The sequence below is a fragment of the Botryllus schlosseri genome, chromosome 13 (genome assembly GCF_051294905.1).
Source record: "Botryllus schlosseri isolate E-star chromosome 13, Bs_hap1, whole genome shotgun sequence".
NCBI classification, from domain to species: domain Eukaryota; kingdom Metazoa; phylum Chordata; class Ascidiacea; order Stolidobranchia; family Styelidae; genus Botryllus; species Botryllus schlosseri.
In genome coordinates, this window is record NC_137248.1 from 8,407,761 (window position 1) to 8,418,832 (window position 11,072).

The 11,072-nt window shown below is 40.9% G+C and overlaps 2 protein-coding genes across 2 annotated transcripts; one reads left to right on the forward strand and one right to left on the reverse strand.

Moving 5' to 3' along the window:
• Positions 1-1,849: 1,849 nt before the first annotated feature.
• Positions 1,850-2,943, reverse strand: LOC145453852 (dnaJ homolog subfamily B member 13-like). The gene has a single exon (XM_080331830.1). It carries the CDS (start codon positions 2,867-2,869, stop codon positions 1,934-1,936), a length of 936 nt encoding a protein of 311 aa, XP_080187956.1. The 5' UTR covers positions 2,870-2,943; the 3' UTR covers positions 1,850-1,933.
• Positions 2,944-3,487: 544 nt separating this feature from the next.
• On the forward strand, positions 3,488-9,178 carry LOC145453851 (wolframin-like). Its single transcript, XM_080331829.1, has 5 exons — positions 3,488-4,230; positions 4,413-4,482; positions 5,494-5,656; positions 5,788-6,028; positions 6,837-9,178. The coding sequence occupies exons 1-5, from the start codon at positions 4,062-4,064 to the stop codon at positions 8,360-8,362; spliced, it is 2,169 nt and encodes a 722-aa protein (XP_080187955.1). The 5' UTR covers positions 3,488-4,061; the 3' UTR covers positions 8,363-9,178.
• Positions 9,179-11,072: the final 1,894 nt, after the last annotated feature.

The following is an 11,072-nucleotide window of genomic DNA, read 5'->3' on the forward strand; positions in this document are numbered from 1 at the left end:
GTGTCGAAATTTGCCACTGTAAATAGGCTATTATTATTTCAAAAAATGGTCGAAATTTCAATTTAAGATGGCACGGATTTTACTGATCGGAATTGACCCAAATTTGGTGTGTAGCGTTTATTTAGGCAACCTGACAATTTTATCACTAAGCAAATGAAATTTGGAGAGAGAGAGAGAGAGAGAGATCAAAAGGGAGAAATTCGGGGCTGTATTCGCGGAGAGTCCAGTATAGTCGTCATGATGTATACTTATATAGTTTCATCACAGTCTATAGACCTCAGCAAAACAGCAAAACGTTTGGAATTATACGATCTATATACCATATTTTCAGTTGCCCTCCTAATCGTGCAAAGTGGTAATATGACATCTGATACAACTTTTTCGTATCGTTCATCGTATTATTAACTGTACGTAGCCTACCTTGCGATGCAAGGGAGCGCTCCATAGGAATTTTCTGGAAGAGGGCATTGGGATGAAACGGCATAGAACTAATGTTCTATAGCAAAGCTATAACGTTATGACATCATATGATAGAATCCTTTTGTCTTTGAAAATATACATCTCCTGCATAGGATGTAACAACGCAATCTCATATCTCTGCACCTTCCCCACATGTTAGCTTCAAGATTTAGACTAGGGGTCTCAAACTCGAATATGATCGAGGGCCAATTTCTTAGTTTTCGATGACGCCGCGGACCGCAACATCAATAGGGTTATTAAATGTATTTCCAAGTAGGCCATTGGTAGAAGCTAGAAAGTAAGAATAAGTGGTGTTTCATGAGTACAGGGCAGGGTTTTTGGGCAATTTTAGAGTGAATTTTAACTTTTCAAATCTGAAAAAAGATATGCGGCACTTAAATATTGTCAAATAAATGAATTCCGTAATTTCAACGCTGAGAGTGAGAGAGTGTATTTATGACTGATTTTCAAAACTACTTACTTACTTGAGTAGCTTTAAAATACCACAATTACTACATTTACTGGAGGTAGTTCTGGACCGCTTCGAAAAGCACTGCCTTCTAGTACTCACTGCTACTCCTATTACTACTTGAGTAGCTTTCTTGACTACTTTGACCAACTCTGGTTTTCGAAGTGAAATGGTCATTAGAACAGCGTCTGTAACACGGTAACTAAACATATTTTCGAATGCTGTCCTTCCATTTGTAGTATCATAGTCATTTTACGCATCTTGCAATTGCTTAAGTATACGACTAATTGCTATGAGCATGCGACACCTTGACCAAATATACCTTTTGAAACTACTTAATTGGGTCATTTACGAACCATTCATTTTCCACTGCCCCTTGAAGTCTTGGAAATTGGTACGTATGCTTGTGATTGTGTAGAATTTTACAGTGTTACTTCTCTGTATATGTATATTGTATATCTTTGATTATATAGCTCAGTGATACTAAGGACCAGGTCCATGCAGCAGCTACGACAGCTATTGGCAAATGAAAATGTCAACAACAAAGCCAATTTGATGATCAGCCTGCATGATCTCAAATTGTATCGTTTCAATTCGTTCACTGATGAGTGAATACGTTCATGTGATGAGTCTTTGCGTTTCTCTCTCAACGCACATGGCTCTATTTGAGAATCCAAGCCGAGAGCCAGCTTGAAAGTTTTGAAAACTATGAAGTTGAATATGGGTGTTGGATTAGAGATTTCAATCAAGTGTTTATACATCATCTTTGGAAAAAATATATGATTTATTTGAAGGATTTAATAGTAAATAACTTACCAACAAGAAAAATAAATCTTCTGAGTTTAATTTTAGAGGGTTGCATGAGACAATGCCAAAGAATCTATCTTAAGTAACTTCCCACTCTCATTAGTTAAGAACAAGTTTTAATAGTATATATATTATCATGGAAAGAATATCAGAAACGTGATGTATGACAAATACAGGATGCCGACGCTAAAATTCACATTACACCAACAACGCTTGTCTGATAAGCTGCTTTTTCTCAGGCGTGAGCTTGTCCGGGAATTGAATATCGAATTCGATGATCATATCGCCTCTTTGAGTTGGGTTTTTCGACGAGGGCATGCCCTCGCTCGGAACGGTTTTCTTATATTTAGGGTGCACAATGTCATTGATTGGTATGTTGAGAAGACGGCCGTCGAGCGTAGGTACTTCGATGCTGCATCCGATAAGAGCTTTTCCTAACGGGATCTTTGCGACATAAACGAGGTCGTTTTCGCTGCGTTTGTATAGGACGTGTGGCTTGTCTCGTACTACGAATACAATATCGGCTGGGATGTTGTTCGGGCCTTGATCGCCTTCTTGCGGAAAAGTAATTTTGGTACCAGCTTTCCATCCCGGTCTAACGTTGATGGTGAGGATTTTGTCACGAATGCTGGATGTGTGGCCGTCTTCATTCATGACTCGTCTCGATATCTTCATTTTCTTTGTGCAGCCGTGGAATATTTCTTCCAGAGTTAAGTGCAGATCCCTTTCAATAGCAGGGTCTTGCTTCTTTCTGCCCCTGCCGTGGATGCCTCCGAATGCACTCATGATGTCATTCTCTCCGAGTAGATCTGCGAACGGGTTCGATCCTCCGAAAAAATCGCGAAACACTTTCTCTGCATTGCCGTGGAAAACGTATCCTTTTGTGAAACCTCCGTTTTCTGACGGGATGCCGCCTTTGAGGCCTTCCTCTCCATACCTGTCGTAGGTTGCGCGTTTCTTTGCGCATGAGAGTACGTCGTATGCTTCGGATATGTGACGGAATTTTTCTACGGCTCCAGGCTCCTTGTTTTTGTCTGGGTGATATTTCAAAGCCAGTTTTCTGTAGGCCTTTTTAATGTCGCTGTCGCCTGCGTTTCGCGTAATTCCAAGGACGGAGTAGTAATCGACTCCCATATTGAAGATGTAAAATACCTACAGTGTACGCTGTTCGAAATTTTGTGTTAAAAGGTTAAATTGAATTTATTATAAACAATTTTATCGTTTAAAATACACCAAGAGATATGAAGGTGTCGAAACGACTTGAAATCAGGCACCCACCAAAGCGCCTAAGCGAGCCTAGATCATGTAAAGAAAATGCATGCACGCTGAATGAAAAGTGGTAAATTAATGGCAAGGAGAGTTATGGTCCATCGAGATTCCCGTAAAGCAAATTAGTTGTCGCTGTTTCAACTCTATCTGATACATCGAATACTTGCACTAACTAGCCTGCGACGATGAAATGTGTCGTTGTTGGCCACACCGCAACGATCAGATTTCCGTGAAATTTACAAACCTTCCCTGTTGTCAAGGAAACGCGACACCTGGCGGTCATTATGATAATTCAAGCTCAGGTTATATCTATATAGTTTAGGGGAAGCGCCATTATATGAACCATTGTAAAATTATAGATCATTTTCATCGATACCGTTAGATAACCTTCAATCATACAAAAGTTACTTACGTTTCAAAATTATATGTGCGGTCAAAGTGACGACGGAGGCTTTGTGAGCGACGACGCCGACGTATTCGACGAACTTAACAGAAGATATTATAGAAAGCACAGTGCGATGAAAATGACAAGGCGTGAAAGTATGGATCACAAAAAATATAACAGAAAGAGATAAGTGCAACAAAAGCAGTAAATGTGTAAGCTGGTTACTAATGGGGTATGCGTTGGCTTCGTCGATCGCGTCAGTCTTCATCTGCGCTGCCGCTGGCTTATAATCATAATAAGTGGTTTTATTATTTTCATCCGATCAAGACACGTAATGAAGAATGCAGTACTGTTTTTGGCGCTTCATAGCTGTTGTAGGTACTCCACAGTTCACATTTTCGCTGCTGTGTTCAAATTTTCTAGCCCTACCTGTGTTCAATTGTTCCAATAATGCTTCCCTAACAGCTTGCAGTATTTCTCATTGGGCCATGTTGAAGCTGACTCAAAGTCAAGTTGCACTTGTCATATTGGAGGCCTGGAGGTGGAGCGTGACTAGTAAGCTTGCACAGTTGATTGAACTACTGTAATATGATTTTTTTTCTTCTTCATCTTATAATATATGCTACTATTGCTGTTCCATGTACTGTACAGAGTGTACACTAAAGTATTGATATGGAGTCAGTTGAGAATATTCCAAAAGGAACAAAATACAACAATATTGGGGATGATGATGCTGAAGCTTTACAAGCCAGCTCGAAAGCTTTGTACAGGGTTATAAATCCTGCAGATAAGACCGAGTTGGATATTAACGAAGTCCTTGGAAACATTTCAAAGGCTCAAGGTAAATTGCACTTCTAAGGATATGACAATGCCTTTTCGAGTGAACCATATTCTGACTATTTACATACAGTTTGGATTTTAATGAATTAGGTATATGATTTTAATATACCTTGGCGTAATCTAATGGAAATTTTTTTTTAAATATACCGTAGTTCAGGATATGATTTACTGCGCTTTATTTAGATGCTGCCAATGAAGACATTTCTTTGAAAAATGTAGCGCTGGTGCATCGTGTTATTGAAAAGCTCTTAAGGCAGGTGAAAACTAAAAGTTATATAAGTTTTCAATACAACATCCATTGTAATGACCAAGCCTATTTTATGAAGACAGAAAGATTTTCTGTATAACTTACAAATTTCCCACTAATTCATGTTTGTCATTGTTTATTTTCAAATTACGCCGTTACAGCACCGTACATTTCAAAGTTTGTTGTTTTCGCCATTGTTACATTACAGACTTCATGGTATGTTATTCTGATTGTTGCACCATACTTTGCCATTTTGGTTTTGCTTTTCATTCTGTTTAAATCCCTTTAGCATACCGTTAACTCTTGAAAAGAGGCACCCGAAAAGTCTTCGAGTTCAATAAATATTTTTTTACAAGGGATGTTGTATTGGAAGCTATCTCCAAGTTCTGTACCACGAACCAGCTATTTAGTTATCTAAGTATAGTATAATAAGATATTTGTGCCAGCTAGTGAAATGTGTTTTGACAAGTGATTCTGACTGCCTCAATATGGAAAAAGTTATGATTAATTGCAATACATGATTCACTGTTTGTGTACAATTGACTGATGTCAGTTCTGCTAGCTGCTACTATGATATGTTTTGCATTGACTTGACCAACAACAATATTCTAATTTAGAAATAAGATTTATTATGACGATACAACTTCTCTGCTGGCGAAGCCTATTTTTCAAAATATACCTGCAGTGCAGACCACCCAAAGCCATCTTGAGGCCCACACATTTACCGACCACAGCTTAAGAATTGAGTAGGCCTCCAACCTGGCTGAATGTTTTCTTGATGCATATGTTAGTAGTGTGTCCACTTGCTTCTCAGTAATGCAGTTCTATGTGAATATCGTCGTAATATTTCTTTCATAGTATTGCCCAAACACAGTTTTTGATGATAATATTCACCCACTATGCTATTGTTGCGATATTCACCAAACAAATACCTGTAGCTTGGTTTTAGGTATCCGTAACTACAGACTGTTACAATACAGAACATGCTAAAAAATTTATTGATGAAATCCAATTTAGAAGCAAAGGTGGGGAAGGAATTAACGAAAATGACTTGCAGAAATGTAACTGGAGATTTCAAAATGGCAAACTGCCAAGACTGAAGGGTATCAAAGGCGTTGACGGCCCTTTTAAACACACGGAAGAACGTCCATCAACACCTCAGAAGGGGATTAAGAATATGGTGAGACACTAAGACAAGGTTCGATTGTGTGTTGCGCTTGTCCTAAACATCGAAGTGAACACAATGAAAACATGATTATATTGATTATTACTGTTCGGTTCAATCAGACCGCTCTATATGTCTTGTTCCAGCTGATAATGCACACTACGTCGAGTGTATCATACGCGTGGAATTTGGCAGAAAAGGCCGTCTCTAGGACGGGAAGAACCTGGATGTGGACGTTACTGCCGACTGGGCAGATTAGTACTTTGCTATCCTTCTTGCTGTTTTCCTATGTCATTCGTGCTTCCTTCCTGACCTGGTTCCTTCCGCTTGCTTTGCTGGGAATGTCAATCATCGTTATGCTCATATCTACTCTTCGACTCGTTCGCGGTAAGTCTCGATGTTGGTTTTCGATTATGCCGATGTCTACCTCATGAGGACTGTAAATTAATCATTTCTCAGCCAAGCTGTAGGAATTCGAGTCAAATGTAGCTCCATTAGTTATTCACAGATTGGCTCTAAGTAGTCAACATTGGTATTCACATAGATGCAGAAGTAATTCTGTAGAAGTAGCAATTTCCAAGAGATGTCTTAACTACATAGGCTTAGAAAATTATGTACACAAATAACCAGTTTTAAAATGTAGGTTTGGTCGCGGGGTAGGATACTTTTAGTAGTAAATTGGATTTGGAGGTGGCTACTTTGGAAACCTCAAAATGCATGTTAGCCACCAACGCAAAATAACTAATGACAATATATATCAAGTCACCGTTATTCAGAGGCCGTTTCTTCAAGTTCTTATGACATATGTGATAGTGATGTAAGCATATCTTAAAACAACTTTCTACTTCACAAAATCCGAAATATGAAAGACCTTTTACCTTAAACTAGTAGTAAATTTCTACTGAAGTAGAAGTAGCGATTTATGGGTAACTGAAAAGTGAATATTCTATGCCTAATTTTGCCTAAAATAGAACAACTTTTAAGTAGCAGTAGTCTTCAAGCGTAACCACTCGAGTGTGTTGGCGAAACCTACTTGCTACCTGAACCTGAGTATTATAAAATGTAGATTGACTTCGTTACTGACCCCCTCTGATTTGCGGTGAGGCCGCTGGTTCAAAATTCACGTCAAAAAACTGCCTTATGCAAGAATTCTCACGGTATCCCCACAGCTAAAGGCTTGTTCGTTCGCACGCAGGGAGGAAACGCTTCAAGGAATTCAAGGCGTGGGGCAAGTTTCTCAAACTGATATCGTCACAAGAGGAGAAGCACATCGACACCAAGAAAGCCGAAGAGAATTACATCATAAAGCACGTCACCCCGGTCATACATTTCTTCCTGGCCGCAGGGTGCTGCATTATGGGTCTCCACATCGGCGACAAACCGTGGATACCAGCTTCAGAATTGGCGATCTTGTCCTTTCTTATGTACGCCACGGTGATGTACGTGTTCCGTTTCTATGCGGTTACGGCACGTCGCAACGTTCTGGTATTTCAAATCTTGTCGTGGGCTGCTAGAGGTTTTCAGTGCGGTGAAGCTAATCAAGTTTTCGGGGTCTTAACTTCGTTTCGCATACCTCTGTCGGAAGCCGAATTCGTAGTCAGTCTCTCGTCCATCTTCAGGGCTCTTATGGTCGCGCACTTGACGAGAATCGCCACGTCTTGTCGGCCTAATATAAAGGCGAACGTGCATTGTATCAAGTACGTGCTACCTTTGCTGGTAGCCGTGGTTTGGTGGGACTGCGGCGAATTGTTCTTGTGTCACAGCAGTTTGCCGGGAGTCGCGCGAGCTGGCGTGGAATTTGTCATGATTTTGTTTGCGATGCCGCTAGTCTCGGTGTTTGCTCTTTACGGATTGCTACGCGGTATTTTGTCAGTCGGATTCTCGAGAGTAGGTATCACCGCAGCGGTTGTTATGGCGACGACTGTGTACTTCATATTGTGGCACCGTCGAGGTAGTATTTTCAAAAAAGTGTCTACGGTACTGGAGAAGTCTTCCTTGAAACGCTCGATATCAATATTCGCCTTTCTCTCGTTAGGTTACGTCATGCTTTACTACAGACCGTCTGGACTCAAAGTGAAACATTCCGGTTTGGCTTGGTCCGATTACAGTGATCTGTGTCTAAATTCCGGGGCTGTCTCCTGTCACGAATTCAGGGGGTACGACGTGACGTGGGAAGGTAAGGTGGATAGCGTGATTGTCGCAGATATCGAGAACAAGTTCGAAGACCTGCTGAGCGTGTTGCCGAAAAGCCTGGCGTTGTGGAGCAGCTGCAGATACGGGATCCCGTATCCGGACTCCGAATTTTGTTCGAAAACTGATTTGCTGTCTCGGACAGATGTTGATCTATGCAAATTGGCGAAAGTCGCTTCGCGGCCTTGCAGCGTTCGCAATCATAACATTTACAAATTTCAAGTGACAGTCAAAATGTCTTCCGTAGGCGACATCGCTACTTACATGAATTTGGACCTTTCTCACGATTTCGCGGCCATGCTTTTTGAAATGGAAAAAGGAATGACGGTGAAATTCCGAGGCATACTGACCGGTGAGAAGGGCGCTATTTCGGTACATGCGCTGTATTACATCGAGGACGGGGAGACAGCTATTAAAGCTGAGAATCGGGTGCGGGGTGTTGCGAAAACATTGGACGAAATGTTGGATGATGCGGTGCACTCGCTGTTCGGCTTCTTGCTATATCCGTTCATTAGTTTGGGCGACAGTTGAAATGCTAGGTCTTCCTCTTATATGTACTTACACGCCTAACATAGATTGCTGCGCGGGCTTGGAGTGTGAATTTATGAGTGTAACATCTCTGCGTTGGTCGACTAGGCTTAGCCATGGCTTCATCTGATGTCGTGGACGCCTAATATAATTATTTGCGCGTGTGGTGCGGTCTGAATTTCTGTATGGTACTTACACCTTTGTTGATTTGATTATACACATGCTTGGCTATGGATTCATATTGTGTTCTGAATATGCACTTGGGTGGCTAGTATAGTTTGCTGCTTGTACGCAACTTCTATATTTTTGCTTTTATCATACACTAGGCTTGACAACGTATTTGCAATATGTAGTAAATATGCACTTCTACGCCTCGTACAGTTGAGTACATGTGTGGTGTGGTTTGAATTTGAGTGAAACTTACATAATTTTGCTTCGATCATACACTGGGCTCGGCTAATACGGATTTAGATTATGTTTTGAATCTTCTTTCTTTCTCGTTATCATAAAAGGTAAATCCCTTATGCACGTAGGCCTATATTATCCTGTCAAATGTTACTGTTTGCTCTTCCGAAAATGACTGTATTTACAAAGCAGATGTGCCATATATGCAAATGTGCCATTGAGTTGTATCGCATTCTATTTCATTGATCCCTGATCGTCCAACCATTTATATTTGCCGTATTCTAGCAAGCTAATATTACATCCTGTCGTAATTTACTTAAAGTAGAAAATGCCACGATTCGAGAGTATCGAGAAGATTCATTGCTAAACCTTCTTGCAATAACGAAATGAAATATATTTGTATGTCTTGAGTGACATCCGTGATCGCCTACGCCCAGGACAGAACATCCAGGTTAGGTAGACAGTCAGCTAAACCTATAATACTTGTTAGCTGTACTTCAACTCCAGGCATCCCTAAAACCCGCATCATTAACAGGACACCGTTATTTTCCGAGATAGCTGATATTCCTGTGCAGTCTGTACCGATGGTTTCTAAGTCGTACAGCCAGAATTCAGAGAAGATTTCAACAAGCTTCTACAATCACGGATGTCACCGACACTGCATCTATAATCTGCCAGACATTGCTTATTGCTTTCTAATTGCGATCCTGACTTGAAGTTCAAATCCCGTAAAACTATAACTCGTCGAAAGTCGGTGCTACCAGCAGGCGTGTTTGTAGTCCCGCTTTTCAGTTTTGGGTGGTTCATGGTGGAGCCTAAACAGTGCTCTTCTATATTAACGCTATTTGGTCCGTCGCAACCACAAATTGCTTCGAACTCGTGCGCAGAACGTTGGTCAGATTGTAGAAAGAAGCTGATGTACGATTTTTGACGTCATCAATTCGTTTCGATAACGGTCGTGCGGTGTTTTAAACAGATAAATATTTTCATTAACGAAAACCCAAATCCGTCGTGATTCATACGCAGAGGCTGCAAACTTATCGCGGCTTGGCAGAAAGTCGTACGAAGAGGCCACAGTTTACCTTACCTCAGTGGATCTCAACCGGGGTCCGCGAAGCATTTCCAGGAAGTCCGCGAGACCTCGAGATTTGAAAAGGGATCGATAGCCTAATTGGCATTTTTTCAATTAGGCAAATCACGAGACAGATTCGCTTCATAACTGGTAAAACTTCACGACTCACATTACAAAAAGGGCCGTCGAAAATGAAATATGCTACTATGAAAACTCATTTTAATTGATGAACCGAGCGAGATAGTGTAATGGTTATGCGTCCGGCTTCTCGAGCGGTAGGTCGTGGGTTAGATCCCCGGCCGGGTCATACCAAAGACTCGAAAAATGGTATTCGCAGCTAACCTGCTAGGCGCTCAGCAATCACGGATAGCATGGAGGAGAAAAAAAACGGGGGCGCAGACTAGATGATCTCATGGGGCCGTATCGCAACTCCGTCGCCAAAGCATCTCGATGGTGCAGGCTAAAAAGAATATCATATCTCTCAATTGACAACAGCCTAATGATACAAACATATGTTGCTAATTGAAGATGTTTTGTCGGGGTTTGTGAAGAAAATAAGGGAGAATCAGGGTGACTGCGAAATGTTTACAAGTTGTCAGTCTCAGCAAACTAGAGGAGCAGTCGCTAGAAATTAATTTTTTATTTTCCATTTTCTTCTGTAGTATACGTATAACCACTACCACTTCTGCTAGATATGCATGGCTAGCCTGGACGTTATTCATTCAAAAATCTGTTTGTCAATTTTGGTGCCTTACGGTGTCGTCGGAAGCGTTACTAGTTAATATTACATTCGCTTTGAATTGATAAAAATAGATGCAATTTCTACATAATGTGTATTATTTATAACATTAGTCATTTTGTTGCTGTTTATCACTATCCTAGAGTTAAATATTGCATGAGTCATATCACAGTTGCACGATAATTGAGCTAAATTTGAACGAAAACTTCAGGGGGTCCCTGACGACCAAAAGGGATCCGCGAAGACAAAAAGGTTGATAACCACTGCCTTACCTGTACCTTCTTATCACTTGGAGGAGCCATGTCGACGATTTTCAGATGCATAATCAGCAGTTACCAATATTTTTATCCCCGCAACATACACAATTTGGCCTATGCGCTGTAATTATAATGAACAGATAGGAGGATTTCGAAACGACCTAGTATGGTCTTTCAATCCACCTTGGCCTAATGACCGATGTTCGACCTTCATCTTCCTTCTTGGCGCTTCTCATTCGC